General features: G+C 45.9%; 1 protein-coding gene across 1 annotated transcript; it reads right to left on the bottom strand.

Moving 5' to 3' along the window:
* Positions 1–7,311: 7,311 nt before the first annotated feature.
* On the bottom strand, positions 7,312–20,131 carry ZIC4 (Zic family member 4). Its single transcript, XM_004682127.1, is given in 6 exon segments — positions 7,312–7,625; positions 12,225–12,842; positions 18,776–18,860; positions 20,000–20,020; positions 20,022–20,095; positions 20,098–20,131. Coding segments are annotated over 6 exon segments (1,146 nt in total).
* Between the last annotated feature and the right edge of the window lie 2,133 nt (positions 20,132–22,264).

Below are 22,264 nucleotides of genomic sequence, written 5' to 3'. Positions count from 1 at the left end.
AAAGGCAATACTGTGTTTTGTGCCTATCTAGGAAGTTGGTAACAAGTAGAGATATTATGGGATCTGGGTTACCGGTGACCAAGGTGTTATTAATGAGAATTTGGTAATATAAAAAACTATATGAAAAGGATCCTGATGTTTTCCAGTGAAAAATTTGTTTTTATGTGATTTTTGCTCAAATAATCTGTCTTGAGACTCACAATCCAGTTTCCACTTTCATATTCCTGCCCTTTGCACTCAGGAGGTTAAAAGCTAGCCTAAAATTCTCAAGAACTGCATAGAACTATGACAAAAATATCTAAAAAAAAACTAGACTTATTGATTGAGGAGTTCAGTGCAGTGTTAGTGTCTTAACAACTCATAGGGCTGTTCAAGTCTCTCTACTTTTGTTCTACACCAAAAGGAAGTTGGTTCATTACTTATTTTTTTTTTTCCAAATTAAATTACATCTCTGTTTCAGTGCCTCCCTGCATTGGTCTCCGGAACTCTCTGAGAACAGAAACTCATATGGTTTTAAGATCCTTAGCTAGCCACACACACACACCGGGGGGTGAGGGTGGGGTGGCCTGGAGAGGAACACCCTCTGTGTAACTTGAGGCCACGTTTTCTAAGAAGGTCTGGAGATCAGATTCAGTGGGAAGATAGGTGGAGTGTCTAAAAGATAAAGTCATATAAAGTCATAATAATAACATTGATAACACCAAAAATATGCAAACTTTTTTACAAATCATTTGCATTTGCATGCTTATCTTACTTAATGCTTTAAACAAACTTGTAAAGGAGTTTTTAAAAATCTATTTTACCAAAGAAGGAACATGACACACAGGGTTTCTTCCCCTCACAAAGTGCACAGCACTATAGTCAAACCTCAGAGACTGGCTCCTAGTCAAAGTTTTCCCACCAAGCCCACAGAATCACATGATATTCCTATCCCCTAGCACATAGCAGCACTGGGAAATGCCCACTGGAAATCCTTAGCAGACTAAAGTGAGGGAGAAGCTGCCACTGCAAGGTGGCAGATGGTAACTTCCCCAGAGTGCAAATCAGATTACCTCTAGGGTGAAACTTTGGGACTGGCAAATTCAACTTTCTGCCTAAAATAATGGTTGGAAAACACCCTGAGAGACATAACAGCAAGGACTATGACTAAGGTATGCTGACATGGTGTTTTTTCTTTTCTTCCCCCCTGCTTCTGCCACCCCAAGTTGGAGGGTTCCTAGCAGGTTTTTCTAAGTCCAAAACCACAGAGGAATGCCAGGGAAAGCTGCCTCTCCTCACAATCTTCTTTCTACTCTGTACTTAACCTGTGTGGTGCCCTTGAGGCATAACTCGGATGGGGTAGGAGAGGGAGGTGTAGGGGAAGGAGCGGGGTCTCTTCTTGAGCACAGTGATAGACCAGACTGTGTGGCTGGTGGCAAGCAATTGGAAGGGAAACTCAGTAGCCTAGACAGCCTAAGGCCTGAGATCTGCAGAGTCCTCCATCTCTTCCAAATTCCCACTTGCTCCTCACCAAAATGATTTGGTCCCTGAAAGGGCTTTAATGAGTGTTTTTTTTTTTTTTTTCTCAAAGGGACTGGGTGGGGGAGACTGGAGCTACTGGAGAGGTCTCTTTTCCCTGAGGCAGAAAGGGGGGTCAACCACCCAAGGGACTGGCAGGGGTGCTAATTCCAGTACCATTTCTCTCTGGACTTCCACACTTGCAGCTTTCATGAAGTCGGACTTGCAGTGGCAGTTCCAATGACCTTTCTCTTGTGACTGCTTTTTCACAGCTTGGTGTCCCCTTGGAATCTATTCCTCAAGCCTCTCCCTGTAAACTCCTCTTTAGGGCTACTATACTTTCCCTAGAAGCTGGTTGTTTAAGTATTCTCTAAGACCCACCATTCCTACCCCCAGGGGTCATCATCCTCCCACTCAGACTAGTCCTGGACCCACCTTCAACCTGGACCCTAGACCAACTAGCAGAAAATGGACTAGCCCTTGATGTCTGCCCAGTAAATGCAGGGAGGAGGGGATACAGACATCTAGAGAGATGGAAATGGAGATGGGAAAAAGGATCTGGTAACTTCCGTGATGCATGTGAAATAAATTCTTCAGTGGCAAGGTCAGTGAAGAGGATTTCCATGTCAGATGCTAAAAACCACTGAAGATGCCCTGGGGAGGAGGCAAGAAAGAGTTAAGTAGGCTGTAGCCACATATCTTAGGATTTGACTCTTCACAGTTCTCCAAAGGGAGCTGTGAGGTCTGAGTACCTGCTACTCCCAGAGGGGGTGGTATCTGGCCAACAAGAATTCTGAAGGCAACTCTGCTGAACATTACCTATCAGGACTTAGATGGTGCTTGGAGCCAACACTTCTTCTCTTTTCTCTTTCTCTTTCTTTGTTTTTATTTCTCTTACTACTAGATGTTCCTCTAGGAAGTCAGAGATATATTATGAAAGGATTCCAGGTGACCCTCAGGTTTGCTGCACTCTGCAATCAAACTTGGAGACTTTTCTTTGAAACCATAAAAGGATGTGAAGAGAAAACTGGATTCTGTGGGAAGGCCCAGGTCTCTCCCAGGATGATGAAGCAATAAGAGGACACTCAGATTCAAAAGAGAAAGGGAAACACCACATCATTTATTTCCAAAGAAGATAGTAAAATGGACCTCCATGTACACAAAGGTCTTTAGAGGGAAAATGAATCACAGATCAGGTTTTAATTTATTTTTACATATATACATAAAATGAAGCCATGGCTTTCAACTATGTTTTCATTCAACAATCACTTTCAGTCAAATACATAACTTTTCTTTCAAGTTAGCTCATAATTTAAGGATGCTAAGGGGACCAATGATAAATCACAAACAGTATAGAAAGTCTAAGGTTTCAGTCAGGCTTTTTTTGTACATGTGAATTATGATTACAAAACATTTGCCTGTCTGTATAATTCACATTCATTGCAATCATTACATTTTCCATAAATTATTAATATAATATAAGCAAACATATGGGGGCCTCCAGTAAACAAATAGAAATCAATATAAGAGACAACATTTGTAGCAACTAGAATATCAGCATGGGTTACAGCTTGAGGAAACTTTTTTACAAATCATTTAGTCAGTACACATGGGGAGGGGAGACAGGATCATCCTTGTTTACTTCCAACACCTTTAAAACTACATCAGAAGGGTAGGGGAAAGCTGAACAAGGTGAAAGTATTTTTCCTGGGCACAATATAAAATGAAGAACTGCACATGTGAATGGGAGGGGAGTGTTTGCATGCATTTTGGGATCATTTTCTTATAGTCTGGACTTTTTGAATTCTAATTGCCAAGACTCCAAAGAAAGCAGGAAAGTATTAAATGTTTTTTCTACTTCAAGTTACTCTATTATGGCAGAAAAGGCTTGCTGATTACTGCTGATGGGAAGAAACTGACAATGAACCTATTTTTAGCAGAGATTGTCTTTGAAGGAGGAGGAAATATTAACAATCACTTGGCTGCAGACTTATGTTCCCAGGAGGCAAGAATATTGAGAGCTTGAGAAGTCCCCAGTGGACGCTCATCTAGGTGACCTGACTTGGACTGATGGAGTGCATGCCAGAGCACAGAGAAACACAAGTGTGGGCTTGGAGTATGCACTTTCTGCTTGCATCTTCTCTGCATTCTTTCGCCTATGTCCCAGAGCCTGTGCAAAGGGCCCCTAAACATCTGCATACCTCCATAGGCTCTGGACCTTTCTCTGCATTGCTTTTGATTTTTCCCTTAGCAGGACTTAGCCCTAGAGTTATCAGATAGTATGGTGTGCACACATTTTGTTAAAGAAGTTTGATTTTTATCTCGTTAGAAACGGTTTGAGACTCACCGGGCAGAGGGCATTTGACAGAGAGGAGAACAAATCGCTGACAAAGAACCTTTTACGTTTCATCAGCGTTGTTAGGACGACAAGCAGGAATGTCTCAGATAATAACTCCCACTTCAAAGATTTCTCAGCTCAATAGAAAGCGGACCATCCTTTTTATTCAACCACAAGGACTGGCACTAAAGAAGACTCAACTGTTTGATTTTTTTCCACCGTGTTTATTTTTCCCCTATTCATTGGGGTACTTAGATAAAATAAACAACAAGACAATTAAGGGAACATGGACTTCTAACTTTCCTGCCATCTTTCCTATCCCCTTGGCCTTGGGCTCTTGAGATCCCATCAAGGGCATTCCAGGCCTTAGGGGTACCAGAAACAAGTTTGTGGGACTCAGGAGGCTTCTAGAATGCAGAAGCAGGATGGACTGTGCTAGGGGCCAAAGTGTTAATGTCCCAAAGGCACAGTCTGAATTGCTCGGACTCATCCTAAAATCTTCCTTTGCCCCCAAGTCCCATTCAAATTCAGATCTGCACACTGAGTTACTCAAGACTCAGAAGCACTTCACACAAAATAGAAATGGGTGTGCTCATTTGTTAAGTTTCTAAGATTGCCCTCAAGTTCTTTACTCCTCACCCTGGAGCCTCTTTTGGGGCACAGTCAAGAATCACTGGAGTCCAGCTCCTCCCTTTCCTGGGCTGTGGCACCAAAGCACCTCTCTCTTACATGAGTGTGTGGGTGAACCCATAAAATCGGTAGAGTCAGGTCCTGAGGAGGAAGTGTATGCTGGAGATCGCAGTGACAGTATTAAATGGCGTGAAAGCAAAGATCAGCACAAATGTATCTTAATAGAGTGTCTGTAGTGAAGTGTGGCGCCTTTGAAGCGGCCGCTCCCCGAGCACATTTCCATGGCGAGCCTAACACGGCATGCTGATGCACCGTCAAACTCACACTTTCAACCCCAAAACTCGACTCTTTGAACAACCCGAGCTTGATTAGACCTTTCTCCTTTTCTTTCCCCTCTTACAAACCATTTCCTCGCCTTTAGAAACTTGCCATCAAACCCAAATGCGCCCTCTGATCACCGCAGAAAGCAGAAACAAAGGGAGCTGAGCGGCGATTCAAGCGGCCCTTTTCTTCCCTCACATTATTATCCATTTTTATTATGATCGGGAACAAGTGCCCATTCGCGTGGGTTTTGTTTACCGGAAATTAAATGAAAATGATTTAGTCCGCGTCAAACAAAAATATATACTTGTATACACAAGAAAAAAGGCCTGTTAGACGTAAATATTATGTCCTTAATGAAAAGCCTGGACGGGCTCCAGGCTTGGCCTTTCAGGATTTCAGTGCAACTTGCCCATTGCCATAGAAATCCTAACTTACCATGAAGATGCACCGTGGCGAAGAAACATTGCATTGTGCGCGGGCCCTTTGATGTCGCAGGCGAGAGATGCTGGCGCTCAGCTGCGCCAGGCGAGATTACCTTGCGAGCAACGCGGTGGACATCTGTAACAAGCAAATGAAAAATTAAAGGCGATTAATGGCCGACCAAACATTTTTATTTCATTTCATTATTTTAGAGGGTGTAGAAGACAAAAATGGGGTCTAGAAATAGAAGAGAAAGAAGTCCTATTTGTTGGGGGTGGGGGGTGTTAAACACTGTCAGAAGAAGCAAGTTCTGCAGATGCCCTCTGCACTTTGGCCGTGGGGCGGATCTTTTCCTATGGGAAGGAATTGTTTGCTGAGGAACCCATCACTAGCACCAGGCTGCCCCTGGCCCCTGTTTTAAAGGGAGGTAAGGAAGAAGAGATTGTAGTTCCCTTTCCACAACAACGGATTCACTAAGGATGTATGTGGGAGATTCTGGTTTGTATTAGAGTTAATGAAAACATTCCCACTCCAGCTAGAACATTATTTATCTTATTATAAGTATAGGACTACAGGGCAGGCCTGAGAATTGTCTAATGATATCTGAAGAGGAAAGAGAAGAAAATCCAGCTGAATGGCAGAGCACGGACTTGTTTGCTAGGTTTGCCTCTTAAAACCAAACTCTTTAGGGGACTCCCTTTAAGTGGAAATACCACACCCTTACTATATCCAAATGTCTAGGGAATAGGTCTGCCACATCTCTTAGAGCCACTTTTTATTTTTCACATCTTATCAAGGATTTCAAGGCAGGCCCATCCTCTCTATAAAGGAGGAAAGACTGGGAAACAGGCATTGATATACCCCCACACTCCCCCACCCCTGTCCCCTACATGAAGACTTCCCTCTTCTCTGTCCCCAACATCTGTTTCTTCTGGGGATTTGGTACACAGTATGTCAAATATATTCAATGCAGCCCCTTTATATATGTTAAACACACACACACATAACAATATTGTGTGATTTTTGACAAAGACTATCACAGAATTGGCTCAATTCACCCAGCTACTATTACCTAGACTTCTTTCATTTTCCCTTTACTGTGTCTACCTCAGCTCAGTGATGTCATCTGCTCACTGAGTGGCAAAGCACCCAAAGGATTCTACAAACAGTGCCTGATGAATCTTAAAAACCTGGACTCCAGCACTCTTTGTATGTATTTGCTTTTGTTTGGATTCAGTCTCTACCCCAATAATACGACTTATATAGAGCAGGTTAACCAGCAAACCACATCAGTGTGGTTGGTGAATGTGATCTCCAAGGGAAGTTGCTGAAACCAGCAGCCCTATCTCCTTTATACAAGTGTTTGGAAATTTTGAGATCTGGGACTGTGTATTTTTGTTTCAAAGTATAGTTGGGGGAGGAGGAAGTGTAGGGAGACATTAAAAAAAAAAAAAAGGAAGGAAACATATCCATCGGAAGCTGCAATGGGAATGGGGGTAGATCTCTCAGCATCTAGGCCTAGAAAACATTACCTCCTCTATGAAACACCTGAGGACTTTGTGGTGGTCTTACTTTTGCCACCTGCAGTTGCCAAGATGGTGTATAAGATCTCCAATATGTATTGATTCTTCTGCCAGTCTCATCCTCTTCTTTCTTTATCCCCAAACAAGCTTCATGCTATCTAGCCTTGATGGAGTCTGTGTGGATGGGTGTGGTTGTGCTAGGTTGTGCTAGGTGTGTTTATAGAATAAATGTTACATTGATAACAAATGGATGCAGCCAGTTATATCTTAAAATAATGGACCTTAAACCAGCACATTCAATGAGATCCAACTAGTGGTGACTGGCCCTTGTTTTCTTCCTTTTTTCCTTCCTTCCTTCCTCCCTCTCTCCTTCTCTTCCCTCTGTCCTTCTTCAGGCTCTCTTCAAACCTCACTAACCAGGATTACCCAGGCAGTGAGCTAAAGCAGAAACTGCAACCATAGAAGCAGACTATTCAAGAAATAGCAGTGGCAGCATCAGGACAAGATAGTGGCGGGGGCCTTCAGGGCACGATCGGGGCAACTGAGTTGAAACCTGCGCCCGTCCTGACACACATACCATTAGCTCAGGTCGCCACGCGCAGCCACCACCGCCGAGGAGGCCACTAGGGGCTCGCGGCGGAAGTCAGACGAGGACGACACGAGGGTAGACAGCGTGGCCGAGTCAGTGCCAGAACTAGGCGGCGGCGGCGAGCGCCCATGAACCTTCATGTGCTTTCGCAGGGAGCTGGGGTGCGTGTAGCATTTGTCGCAACCGCGTACTTTACACGTGTATGGCTTGTCGCTCGTGTGTACGTGTGAATGCTTCTTGCGGTCGCTGCTGTTGGCGAAGCGCCGTTCGCAGCCTTCGAACTCGCACCTGAAGGGTTTTTCCCCTAGTGGAGGCAATACAGAGATATTAGTATTCGTGGGCGGCGGCCCTGTATCTGCTTCACCACCCTTCCCCCATTTCTCTTCCTTTTTCTGGGGGTAAAAAAAAAAAATCACAAAAGAAACCTCAGACCCGGCACCCCCCCCCTTCCCCGCCTCAGAGCACACCCCCAGAGTTCCCTCCAGCACGCCTCTACCCCTCCCCCCCTCCCGCCGGGGTCTGAGGGGAGGGTACAGAGGAGGAGCGACAATGACTCCATCTTAGTGGAGTTCCCATCCTGGAAAATTCTAATCCACTCCGACTGTCTTCCTCCAGGTTGTCTCACTTGGTGCTAGAAGCCCCTCTGTCCCGAGGAAAAGCGATTTAAGGAGCTCTCATCTGCTCGATTTAAAATTACTGATCCAGCCAAAATTCTGTGCCCTCCGTCCATCATTCCACTCCCCACACACCCCATCCTGGAACAAATTGTTTCCTAAAGTAATTTTTGTGCAAACGTCAGGACGATAGACTACTTTAAGATGCTCAGTCAACGCACACAGGATGTGCATAATGTGGATTCGTGCTGCAGGGAAAGGTAGTCTGAGCAATAATTCATTTCAGAGGTGATTTTTACGGGAATCAGAGTCTCCTCCCCTTCTTTCTACTCCCTGAGGGCAAACATTTAGCAGCCTTCTTTAAATCCTGACTAAAACGTCCCAGATCCCTCCAGAATACGCGCGCCCGCAATATTTTATTACTCTGCTCCAGCGGCCTTGCGGAGAAGCCGCCACCAGCGGCCGGCTGGCTCTCCCAGTTTGAACACTTGGTGCGAGGTAGACTGCGCCCCCCACCTCCACCCCCTCAGACCACCCACTTCCCGCGATCAGTCTCGCAGGCTTGATTCAAGAGGCCAGGTCTGCTGCGCCAAGTGGGATCCGAAATCTCTCCCGCAATAACACCCTTTGAGCCCCGCGGTTACGGACAGCGCAGATGAAGTGATCTGGTCGGACTTGACTCCGCCGACTACAGGGCAAGCAGGCGTCGGGATAGACCCGCGAGGGGCTGGGATTAGGCGGTGCGATGCGCTGTAGAGCCGCGGGAAGGCGCGAGAGCACGTTAGGGTGGAAACATTGGCCGAGGATGCAGCCCCAGTTTTGAGCTCATTGTCGAGAGGATTCCCTGGTTTATGAAGAAGGAAAGGACCCGAAGATAAATCCTGCGCAAGTTGCTGCAAGGGCTGTAGATATTGCGAGAGGGAGGGGAAAACATGTGTAGGTACTTTAAACAAACGGATGCCACAGAGCGCCCCAGGTTGATGGGAAGGGCAGCAAAGAGAAGTTTTGGAGGATCGTTGCCTTTGTGGTCGCTTCTCCCGCGGCTTCCAGAAAAGACAGGAGCAGTGGGGCAGGTTTGAACAAAGGCCCTTTGCCCAAGCTGTGCTTAGGCTATGGTTGAGTCACTGGTTTGAGCACAACTATCGGTTGCTTTCGACAGCCCGTTGAGAGTCCAGTTCACCCCCCCCCCACTGAATCAGTCCCCTATAGGAGTATTATTAGTAAGTACAGTGGAAGACTGGACAGTACTGGCTTATGCCCCCCCCCTTTTTTTTTAAGACTCCGGTATCCTTTCATAGCAACCAAAACAAAATAAAAGGAGGAAAGCGATAGAATAAATTAGTGTCCCTATTTGTCCCTTCGGTTTTTTTCCCCCCCAGCCCTTCTTAGCATTTGCAATACTAAAACTTCCTTCTTTCCTTCCTTGTAAATTCATTTACTAGAACCATGCACTTTAGTTACTGTAAAGGGAAACTATATGCTGAAAATAACTGGAGGAATGCAATTTCAGCTTGATCCTCCCCCCCTCCACACACACACATATTCCCCCAAACACACTTATACCACCTTGAGAGTGCCTCATTCAAAAGAATTCCTTTGTCCCAGAGGAGGAGTTGAGGCGAAAATATACAAACATTCATTCATTCATACATACATACATACATAAGGCAGGGCACTGGTAGTGATGCCGGCCGCTTGGAAGTTCGGAGGCCCCTGGGAGACCAGGTGAGGCTTCGCCCCAGCAACCTTCGGATCTCTCCCCAGCTGCTGGAGGCTTTCGGGTTTCAGGCCTAATTCTGTACCCCCATTCCTTTCCGCAGCCCCACCCCCCAGTTTCCCGCCTTCCTCCTCCCACCAAGTGCGGGCGCTACGCCCCGAGGTGGGTGGGTGGGTATGAAAAGTCAGGATTGGGCTAGGACTCCGCTGGCCATCCGGAGCGGCCTTGGGCCTGGGGTTGAGTAGTGAAAGACCCGGAGTCCCTTGCAAGAGGTTTAGTGTCCAACAGAGGCGTCCTGCCCTCCCCGCGCCAGGCCGGTCTGACAAAGTTCCCTAGCAGCATGGCAGATGAGCTAACACCATTTTCTGGCACTTGTGGCTGGACCAGGTTATCCAGGCGCCCCCGCCCAGCTGCTGTCTCTATTCCTCCACCTGGGCTCCTTAGCGCTCAGGTCTCTGTCTTTCTTTCCGCCAGGCCGGTCTCCGCCCCTCTCCCCCCCACCCTCCCCCCACCCCTCCACCTAGTCCCGGCTGCCGGGGGAATTAGGGAAAGTCCCAGCCTAGAGGTTTCGGAAGGGGCACCGGCTGTGGGGGCCCGGCGGAGCTCAGCAGCTAACCCGCGACGAGCACCATTGTTCGGGATTGCTATGGCCTCCGCAAAGTGAAACCTTTCGGTGTGGATTTAGGGGTTTAGGACAGCTGCCTCCGAAGTTATCCCCGGGTTTCGGATCTGGGAGAAGTTCAACTTCTGAGAAACCGGTTCCTATTCGCTGCTTCTGCGACTCGAGGAAATGAAATGCCATTAATATTTGAAAAGGCAATTATTTTCCTGTTGAATCCAAAACTGTCTTCATGAATAATTTGTAGTGAAATCTACTGCCCTTTGAGAAACACTTTGTTAGGTTTTCCCCCTTTTTTCATTACCTGGAGGGGGGTCGGGTTGAGGGAAATGCAGAATCAGGCAAGGCATTGCAGATTTGTTTTTCCTTAACCCTACTGATAAGGAATCGGAACCAGTGCAAACGATGTGCTTAGAAGTCGTGCTGAATAGACTCAAACCTGAGCCAGCCCTGGCTCACTGAACTTGTTTCTCTGCTGTAGGTCGATTGCTCTAAGAATTTAACCATTTTCTGCTTCACGGACTTCAAACAGAGGCCAGGCAAAGAGCAGTAAAAGTTTGTTTGTTTTAAAACACCCTGCCTCTAAAATGAGTTCCTTCTCCTATTGGGGACTGAACATCTACCTTCGAAGTGCTACAACCAGCTCACTGAAAAAGCAGAATTAAGGGTGGGATATCAGGGCTTCTCTCTCCCATTCCTAGGGTTAAACTTGGAGAGCAGGAGGGGAAAAACAGATGCTGGCAAAATGGCAAGGGAATCCTGGAAACAACTGGAGAAAACCACACATTTCCATATTTGCTCTGGAAATAGATTATTGGACTAAAATGGGACCTTGGCATGGATGAACTAAAAGTGTAAGAATAATGTCTTGGTCCAGGTCCTCCTCCAAGATTGCAGGACTGGGGGGTTAGGGCTGAGGATGGAAGGTGGGAGTTAACAAATTTATTTTCCTGACAATGTCAGCCTGGGGGAATTCTTTGACTCTTAATTGCTGATGTTTCCACCAAGAATAGAGGTGAGTAAGGCAGAGCGCCAGGGAGTAGAAGTGTGGCACCAAGCTGGAAGTTATTTAATTTTCTGGTGTCCCTACTGCTCTCCTTCTCCCATGCCCAAAATGGGGGAAAGGAAATGTTGACTTTTTTAACTTTAGGAGGGGGGATTTGAGAAAATCCTAAAGAGAGTATGAACTTCTACTGCTAGGCTAATTAATATAACTTAACAGGCTGTTCTGGAAAGTGTGAAAACTTTCTTCTTGCAATTGCATTAATTAGAGATGCTTCTGGCCAGAGTAGTTCAACCTTGCACGATCTTGCTGGCTCCCTTTCTTTTTGTTAACTAGAACAGAAGAAGTTGACATATTTCCCCATTTCACTTAACTCAAAAAATGCCATGGTGGATGGGTCTTGTTAAGTCTCTCCTAAAGCAAATGGAAGGATGGTCAAAAAATCTAAGGGTAGGGTGACCAAGGCTCCAGCATGGAGCTAAATGAGACCCCAAATCCTAAAGAAGGTGCCAAGGGCCTTATCTCTCAGGTGGCAGTCACATTATCAGACTGACTAATGGACAGAGTGTTTGCCATATGATTCCAAAGGGACCGACTGGTAAAAGACAATTGTTCCTATGCCTTTACTACGTTGGGAAACAGTGACTTTTTACATACCTTAAAATCAAACTCAAAGAAGGAGCACAGAGTTTCATGTACAGAGACTCAAGCAATGCACCCTCCAACCCCTACCCCCCTCCAAGCAGAAATCCCGTATCCTGCACAAAGTCCCTCGGGAATCTTATGTGATTATAAGAATAAAAGGGCATAATTAATATTTTATGAACTTGTTTCATGAAAATACCAAAATACCCTCCCCACCAATTGGAACTTGAGGAAATCCAGTCCCCAAGGTGGGAGGCCTGATTCCCGAGAGGATTCAAGTGAGACAGACGGTGCATAATACTGACCTGTGTGAGTTCTTTTGTGTATTTTGAGATTTTCTGATCTAGCAAAGACCTTCCCACACCCCGGGAAAGGACAAGGGAAGGGCTTCTCCCCCGTGTGCACACGGATGTGATTTACAAGTTTGTATTTGGCTTTAAAGGGCTTGCCCTGTCGCGGACACTCCTCCCAGAAGCATATGTGGTTGGCCTGCTCCGGGCCGCCGACGTGTTCCACGGTGACGTGTGTAACCAGCTCGTGCATGGTGCTAAAAGTTTTGGAGCAGAGACGCTGGGGTGCGGGACTGTTGGTGGCTAGCCACTTGCAGATGAGCTCCTGTTTGATGGGCTGACGCATGTAGCGGAAGAAGGCTCCGGGGCCGTGGGGTGAGGCAAGGTTCACTGTCAGGTTCATGCCCCCGTAGCTGTGGAGGGCCGCGGCAGCTGCCAGAGCGTCGGTGCGGGCCACCGGTCCCTGCGCTATGGGTTCAGGCCGCGCATACATGTCTCCGGGGAGCCCCAGACGCAGGAGTCCGCTCAAAGAACCGCTGGGATAGGCCTTGGAAAGCTGTTCTGGAAGGCGCGGGATGACCGCGGGATTGGAGGCAGCAGCGAGCTGGGGCCCATGGTGTCCGGAGCTGCTACCTGTTATGGAAACAAATAGCGCGCTTGAGAACGAGTCGTGTGGGCTGCTCGTTTCACCCGGCCACCGGGGGCAGGCCCAATCAGCCCGGCCACTCCACGGTCTCTACGGTCAGCGCCGAAACCGAGAACCAGACCGCCGCGACAGCAAACGCCAAGCGCCTCCGTCGCCGCTGGTCTGGGCCACTGTTTGGTAGAGGCCCTGCCGCGCCATGAGTCGGAGATGGAAGGTGGCTGCGGGGCAGGTGGAAAGGGCAGGGTGTACTCAGTATTGAGTCTGTGGGTTGCTGGGGTCCCCAGAGGTCTGTTCCAGAGGGTCCGACCTAAACACCCAAGAGCGCCACAGCCACCGACTTCCCGGGGCTCTGAGAGTTGCGGCGCCCAGCTGGGAAGTGGAGGTGATGTTGTAAGAGGTGGTGATGATGAAGCGCCGGGTCATGTATACTAATTTCAGCGCCCAGCTCAGCTGGGAAAGGGCGGCCCGCTGCATCTCCGCCTTGGCGCTCGATTGCTGCCAGATCTAACCGCTCAAGCCACTGTCACCAGACAGCAGGGAGGGGAAGGGAAAACCACAAAAAAAGAAAGAAAAAAACTTGTGCAAAGTTTTTTTTTTTTCCTCCCCTCAAGTTTCGGGTTGTGACTTTTCCCCCCTCCCTCTCTCGGTCTTTAGTGCCCACTTGAAATCCCGTGCGCTACAGAGGTAGCAGCGGGGCGCGTAAGGAAGTGAATAGAGATTCCGGGCGGAGACCCGGACCCGCGGAGAGGAACAATTGCCTAGGTCGCTTATTGGCTCGCCGCCCGTCTCGACGTCAGCGACGACAGGTCCTGCCGCACGCGGGTATGCGCGCGCGCGCATGCACACACACACACACACACACACACACACACACACACACCCCGACACACACAGAAAGAGAGAGAGAGAGAGAGACAAACGCACTAGCTAGCGCTTTCACTTCCCTTCTCTCCCTCCTCCTCCTCCCCCTCTGTCCCTCACGCCTCTATTGCTCATGCGCTCTGACCCGGGCACGAATTCTTTTCTCTCCCCCTGAGCCCCATCCCCCTCTTCACCCAAAGCTGTTCTACTTTGCGGCTTTTGGAAATGAGCTGGGCTGGGATATGCCTCCATTCACCACGACTTTGGGAAGGGGATGCTGAGTTACACTTAACATCCTTAGGATAGACCGGCGGACCCGGCAGTGCCCGAACTGAAGAGCGGCCCCAGGCGGGCGGGATAGTGGTCTACTTTGAATGTTTGTCCCGGGATCCTGGAGTAGGAAAAGGGAGGGCCGGGATACAGGGACTCGAGAACTCATAGGTTAAAATATTCATTTTCTCGCTCTTCTTGAGATTTCTCAGATCTGCTGTGCTTTCTCAAGCCCCCACCCCACCCTCTCATTTCTCCCCTTCGCCTTCCTATTTGGGTCCTTTCTTATCCCCTCCCCCTCTTTTTCTTCCCCTTACTATTCAACGCAGTTAGTTTTTCCAGCCCCTCCTCCCCGGTGCCTGGCGCGCTCCAAGACTAGCGAACCTCCAATCCATCCTTGCCCAGAACTAAAAGTGAGCTAGAGACAGAGATGACTTGGGAGACTGGCCTCGAACCCACATGGCCCTTAGGAGGGGTTCTGAAAATCCTCTATGGCACAAATCACACCGGCCCCGCGCACTGGTTGTTGAAGGAAACAAAGGCAAGGGAGATTTAGCAAAAGGGAGCTGGTTTGTCTTCAACCACGTCTCTCTCTGTCACTTTGCGACCTTGAGCACTGTACCCTGGGGTCTGATTTAGCCGCCGGGAAACAGGACTTGAGGACCACTTCCACATTTTAGTTCCGGCCACTTGTTGCCCCTGCTGAAGTCTCTGCCTCTATCCCGGCTTGCTTTAAAGGGTCTGTAGAGAGCGAACGCCACGTTTTCTGGGCCTGGATGTTAGAGGGGCTTGGAGTAGAAGGTCTGCTCTCATAGGGACTCCCTCCCGGGCTGCAGATCCCACGGGTGAGGATGAAGAACCTTCAGGTCTGGCCAGAAGTTAGGTGGAATAAACACAGAGAGTAACCTTTGTTTGTGCTGACCGGTTAGGGCCGGCTGCACCACCCGGAGACTTAAAGGGCTGTTGGCCCACACCCTTGTTCTTTGTAGCGGAAAATACCCCCCTAAACACTTGGACCTCCCTGGCGGTAATAGAAAGCTCCCCAAAAAGCAGAGAAACGGTTGGATGTTTAAGACAAATTTTAAGGATTAAGTACAAGAACCCAAAGGACTGGCAGAGGGGAGACGTTTGGTAGATTAAGAAGAGCTCAACTTTGAGTTGATTGAGCTGATATATACTTAGTTCCTAGAACTAAGGATTTTTCTTGTGTAATTTTGGTAAGGAAATAATAGCTTCTTAAAAAAATTAAAACAGTTAACTTATTTATAATGGTTGCCAGATTCTTTGAGACATTCTTCATTTAGTGCCTTGTTCCCTAGTAGAAGCTTCATTTTAGCTAGAGATTAATTTCCACAACAATTTCCCTGCACTTTGACAAGTCCTGGTCTTTCTACTGCTTAGGCCGGAAGAGCTTAAGCAATGCAACAAATAGATTATGCATTAGCATAAAAAAAGTGGAAGGAGAGCATTTGACAGTCAAACTGCTTCTGCTCTAAAATCCAAAGGCTCCCATGAAGCAGTGTTGAGATTTGACTTTGAGGATTGTCTTCGTTTCTGTCTTTCATTTCACCCTGTCTCATGCTCTCATTTTCTGGGAATTATCCCTCTGCACATTGTGGCCTCTCATCCTGGTCACCAGTCCAGTGTTCCTTTCCTGGAAAGGAAAACTGGCCAAGCTGAGTCCATGGCTCAGTGAGTGGTTTCAAGTTGTCCCATTTCTCTGTCCTCTGCTACATGATATAGTTCCCTAGGTGAATATGGGCTGAAACCATAAAAGGCTTGGAAAAGAACAAAACCCAAACAAACAAACAACAACAACAAAAAAAAAACAGATGAGTATGTTTCTTCCAGGCTTTTCCTTCTTACCATCCTTCAACATGGAACTTAGTCACCTCCTCCTGTAACATTCACCTAACATGTAGGGACAATTTAGCAGCATTAGTCAACTAAAATGTTTTCTTACCTTCTGCATCTAAGCAATGTACAACCAACTGGTCAAGATGTTTGTTAGACCAAACATTCACTTTTGCTTTGAGGGAAAAAAATGCACAAAAATGGATTCCTGAATTATGCACCTATCAAAGTCTTTGAACAACATGAGTACTTAAGTTGCTGTAGACATCTAGCCACTTTTTGAAGTTGCTGTAGATATCGAGCCACTTTTTGAGTCTGGGGAGAGTGGTACCTCTAATAATCCTGTGTTTGTTGTACACACTCATCATAGAAGAAAATAATAACTTTCCACTGGAAGGTGTTAAAAATAAATATGCAGTGTTTTCCCACCCATACTATGGATCTCCTGAATTCTAAGCAATGACTCCAGATTCCAAGAAGAGAAGCAGATGATTTTTTATACATAAACTCTCAGTACACTACAGATTTTCTCTACTCATTACTTTTTGAACATGCATATGGCTTTTTCTGCCAATAACAAAAGGTCAGATACAAATTATGAGGCAGTAGCCTAGCCCCAAGGAATGCCTTCCCAGATATAGCCTTCCCTTGAAGTGCTGAATATATGTGTATGCATCCTGGATAGATGCTTCTTGAGTAGCCAATAGTCAAATGACCATTTTATCACTATGGTTATCTCATCCTTACAAGTTCCTTAAAGTTGTATGTTTCACCTTAGTTGACTATACAGCAGTAGAAACAGGCATTCTCTCAGAGATGGACATTTTCACATGGAAGAGATATGGAGGAAAAGAACCCATTTTATCCACTAATATTTATTAATAGTAATTCTAGGCAATTATGTAAGGGTCTTCAAAGCCTATCTCTAAAATAATCCCCAAAGCAGTTTTCATCTAACTGACAAGTGGGGCAAAAATAGCAGAGAGAAATATTTTAATCTTCAAAACAGTTCCTTTAAGACTTCCAGTGTCCAAGTAGCCGGGAAGTCTGAGTTTTAGTGATTATTGATCAGACAAGCTAAGGAGTGGTATCCCTCAATGGTGATCAAAAATCTTCCTTTTAGAAAGTTATCTCACCACATTTATCCCCCAAATATAGAATTGTAATATTCTGTTCTGATCACACTAGAGGTTACAGCATTTCTGAGTCCATTCCCTTGTTTGATTTGCTAAGGAAAGACATATTCTGTAGCCCAGAGATCCAAAGGAAAGGTCGTAAAAACCCTGAAAATTTTCATGGGGACCTATCTGGAGAAGATTCAGCAGTCTACCAACAGTTCCCAAACATCCCTCCAGTTTTCCAAATCATGCCCTAAGCATCTCTGTTCAATATAGCCAGGACAAGCAACAACATTTGATAAAGTGATTTTCTAATCCTGCTGCATAGAAATATGACATTTGGTGTCCCTACCATCTGCCAGAGCCTTCACACCACTGGGTAAAATTGGGTGGAGGGAAGTCTGACTTTTTTCCCTTGGTCAAGAAATGGGGGGATTTCAGATGAGTATCGAAGCTATTTTTTTCCATTCTAATTTTTAAAACACTGCCAACTGATGACTATCTGTTGAAGGTTATGCTCAGGGCAGAATCACAAAAGCTGAGGGCCACTGCACAGTGTCTAGTCAAGTACAAGCCTTATTGCCTGAATATTCTGTATCTCGACCTGCAGTCCCTTAGATCTACAGTCACTTGTTAGGTCCTTTCCTTGCTAGTTCTGTACAGATGACTACCTGAATCAAGGGAAAATTTTCTTTATAAGCTATTCACAGACAGATTTCAGAATTCCTGCAGTGAGAGGTTATCTCTAGTCATAAGAAAATTAACTTACGCCCCAAGTTCACACCATATGCCCAAATTGTACAAATGAAATACATCAGAATTTTGAAGATAAAGGAGGATATAGCTTTTCTCTTTTATGGAAGTTTGGACTTTAATCATATTTAATAGAACTGAGTATGAAAGAGAATGTAAATGTATTTGGATAACATTTAACATCCAAGCAACATTTTTGCAAAATACCTTTTGACAAAATAATAAGAAATATGGCTAAAAGAGCTTCCAGAACAGCATTGAGGTATCAAAACAATGGCATTTATATAATAATCACATCTTTTTTGAGGATATTTCCATCAAATAACCCCCCAAATGATATAAAAGAAACATTTCTTGAGTTGTCCATTTAACTTTTGTAAGAAGCCTGCTTTTCCTAGCAATAAGGGAACACCTTATAGGCAATTATCAGCTGGTAGTGTAGTTGAAATGAGGAAACTAGATGCCTGGAAGGGGAAACACCCAACTCTAAATCATATGCTTATTCTAAATGGAATATTAAATTAAATTCTTCACAATGAAGGTATTCCTAACAGAGCAGCTGTCACTCACTCCTTGTTCAGACACCACATTGTGGGAATGTCATTGCCGCCACATTGCAGAAGGCTGGTGTCCCTGGTAAAGATGATGCATATCATGTAAACCCCATCACCAAGATCAAAGTCTGCTCCTTTTATGGAAGCCAATACATGTCAAACCTCATTCCAATCAAATCGTCTGGAAATGAATTCAAGATGAATATGTCATAGAATAATGTGACAGTGGAACTGCAGAAGGTCAGGGGTGGTTGTTTCAATGAGAAAGTCGTCAGATATTAATTCTAGAATGTCCAGATGAGTAGTCATTGAGGGGGATTAACCGGTTGCTGGTGGGGTGTCGTGTGTCTGATTTGTGTTTAGATGCATCGAACACTGAGGTGTTCTTCTAAGTTTCATTACAACTCCAGAAGCACCCCAAACCTACAATCTCACACAACCAAAAGACAAAATGAAACCTAATTAAAAATTTACATCAGTCAGTCAATATTCAAAAGATTTTTAACTTACTTGACTCTTTGAGGTTGTTTCGGTAAAGTCGTAATCGTTTCCTCATTACCAAAGAAGCTTTGTATCTCATTTTCTGACTTTGAAGCTGGAAAGAAAAAGGACAGACGCTAGTTAAACACTTTCATGCACATTTTTATGTTCATAAGATGCTGTGACTTGAATGCATGAGTGAAAATAAGTATTGATATGAAGACTATTTCCTTAATCATTTCCAAATTTGGAAGTAAAATAGGGTTTTCCTGAAAACTATCCATACTTACTGTAAAACAATATGTCCCTGGTGATAAAAATATTTAAAATCATAATTCCCCAACTATATTGTTATCTGAAACACATTGTTAATCTACTCTGCAAATAGAAATTAGGTGCCCCTTTAACAAGGTAGCACTCAAGCATCCTTAACTTCATAAATTTGAATTTATTACATAGAAGCCCCATTACTTTCTTTAAGCTTATTGAGTTTAGTGAAGTGTAATGGGAAGCCTTGGTGTCCTCTGGGAAGTTAGCATGCTAAAAATTGAGGTGTAAGCATGAAACTGAGGAGAGGAAATTTTTTTTTAGCAGTTTTGTAGATTTTGTTCTGGCAATGGTGATGTGAAGTGCCTTATCTTCATGTCTTCCACCCCCAGACCTATTTGAAATGTTTGGAAATGATCACTGTCTTGATTTTTTCTTGCAAATGTAAAATTCACTAGGTTAAGGGTGAAAGTATATCATTTCTATTATCTAATACTGGCTATCCCTATTTCTTAAATAAAGAAGGTGAAACATACATACTTTTTCAGTTTCAGTTCATGGGTAGTACTACCAAGCTCTGGCCATCTTAAAATCTGAATCCTATGCTGGGGATTTCTACCTCTGTCAGGAATGGCTAAAGGCAGTGGAACAGCCAAACAGAGGCAATCCACCCAGCTCAGCCCTCAATTTGGCCTAGAAAGACAAACAATCATTGAAAAGGTCTCAGGCTGAATAAACACAGCTAGCCTTCTGTCAATGAGGATATCTGCCTATCTTGACACTCCAGAACAAGTAGTTGTTTAACTTGTTGAACCACAGGCTAAATCCATGTGGGGCTCTGCTATCTCAAAGGTTTGCCAGTTCTCTATACTCAGAGATTTCTCTCTCTCTTCCTCAACCCCCAAACCACATTTCAACTAGTTTGGGTCTTTTTACCCTTCCTTTCTTTACTAGGACTAATCCTAAGGGATGTTGGGGTAGACTCACCTTTTACCAGAAGGTTTTGTTTACTTTGAATTATTTCTAATCAAAAGGCATCCATCCTCAAAGGTAATAAGTTCCTTCCCACATTAATCAGGAAAGGAGGCCCAACCTAGTATTCCTACAGAAAGAAAGCATGCTGGCATCCTTGTTCTAAAATTTCCTCATGGCAGTATGTCTGGCAAAAGGAAAAATCCTGGTTATTTGGAACTAATAAAATTTATTTTTTGCACTTCAGAAGGAAATGGAAGTGAACCCTGTCCATCGACAACACTGCTCAAGTCCTCCCTACAAGAGGCCTGGGTCACTTCTATCCCCAAGTTCTAGTGTCCTTAGTGAATTACAAACCCACAGTCATACAAACATTGCAAAATTGACTCCTGAAAACAACTGTAATTAAGCCACTTTCTGTAGTAACTCTGGCCAGTTAAGTGCAGGAAGCCAGGGTAAGACTCTTCTCCTTTGGTTCAAACTTTGACCCAGCTTACCTAGTCAGTCATCTGGATCAAAATGGATGAGAGAATTGTTAACATTCCCTCCATCCCTGGAGCTGATATCTTCAGCAACCCATCGATATCAAAGTTTTGAAAATGCTCAGCTTGGTTATGCCTAGCTTGTTTCCTCACACTTGCATTGCCACTAAATATCCAGTCAGGATCACAATTTAGATATTTATTGGCATATTTCTTCTTTCCTATACCTTAAGAAAAGGAAAAGGTGTCAGCGACCCCAGTAATTGATCGTGCTAGAAGAGAGTCCAGGAAGATGTGCTAGTGGGTATATGCAAAAGACACCATTTTTCTTTGAGGGGAACACAAAGGCTGCATGTTGTGAACTCACTCTAACTGGGAAAGGCCTGCTTTAGGTCAAAGGTCACCAGCAGCCAGCTTCCCCAACCAGCACCTTCAGTCTCCGTGCCCTTACCTGTAGCTCCATACTGAACAACTAACAACCATGCGTGCAAAAGGCTACTACCCACAACTCAGAATGGCAAACACAGGGTTGATGCTCTAAAGGTTGCCTGGGAATGCCCAGGTCAAAGCCAAAATAGTCCCTGTCTTTGCTAGGGTCTGGAGTAGCCAACTATTCCTGGCAACTGTCTGCTTCCCCTCTATCAGATGCTCAAGCGCCAGGATGTTGAGTTTAGAGACTGGATTGTGCAAGGGCCTTTTCTCATTCTCCAGTTCCCTAGAGGACAGAGCTCACCGATTCCTCCCAACAGAAGGTTGGAGGATTTCTGTGTATTCAGAGTCTAATCCATATTAGTGGATGACCTGAAGGACCATGCTGCACGTTTTAATGTCCCTTTGAGAGCCTCCACGTTACCCACACCTGCCGGCACATAGAGGGAGGGAAGGATAGCTGTGGGCCAAAGAAGAGCAAGGCAGGGGGAAATTATGACCTTGGAAACCAGAAATATTTCCCTGCAGACAGTTCTGGTCAAGGAGCAGCCACCAAACTCCCTTTCTCTGATCCTAACACCTCGTTGGCTCCTAGCCCTCCCCAGTGGCACATTCATCAACCCAATGCTCACTCTGGTCAAGCCTTTGAGCAGTCCTAGCTTTCTTTCCCAAACTAACTCTGTACCCGTCTCCCCTCCCTTGCCCCTAAATTTCAGGACCCCTCGGAATCTAGGATAGTGCCTAGAATCCAAGACGACTGCGGCCTGCTCCCCAGAGAGCTGGTCAAAGCCCTCCTTTGCTTGCGGGAGAAAGAATCCAAGTCCTAGACCTTTGGCGGGTGGCGCGCGCAGAGACCAGATCCCAGCCGTCTGTGTCCTGAGGCAGGACCAAGATGCTTGAAGGCGAGGATCCTGCCCCGCTGCTGACCTAGCCGGCATCCGCTGTCAGTTTGGGGTGGAGAAGTTCCATCATCTTGCTGCCAGTCGGACTAACTTGGATCTTTTGACCCCGGGGAAGGGAAGCCGAGACCCTCCCAGTCATCCTCCTGGGGACAAGGCAGAGAAACTGCCTGCAGGGCCCCCCTCCTTGTGCGGACCCCCTCACTCCGCTCGAGGGAAACTGTGAGCCACCATATCCCTTCTTCTGTCGCGATGGGGCACCCAGGCAATTTACAGGAGGGGAATGAAGGCAGGCGGGCCACAAGCTGCTCTTCGCCTCCTTGCCAGTGGGAGACCCGTTCGTCCCCCTGGTCCCTCCCCCCTCCTGGGAAGAAGGAATGAACTCACCTCTACCGCCGCCGCCTCCTCCCCAGTCAGTGGGGTGGGGCCTATACTGTAGGGTGGGGGTGGGGGGTGCTAATGAGGAAGGA

The sequence above is a fragment of the Condylura cristata genome, unplaced genomic scaffold (assembly GCF_000260355.1).
Source record: "Condylura cristata isolate star-nosed mole 26May11 unplaced genomic scaffold, ConCri1.0 scaffold00014, whole genome shotgun sequence".
Taxonomy (NCBI): domain Eukaryota; kingdom Metazoa; phylum Chordata; class Mammalia; order Eulipotyphla; family Talpidae; genus Condylura; species Condylura cristata.
Note: the sequence above shows the minus strand (reverse complement) of the source record. Positions and strands in the feature narration are given on the sequence as shown.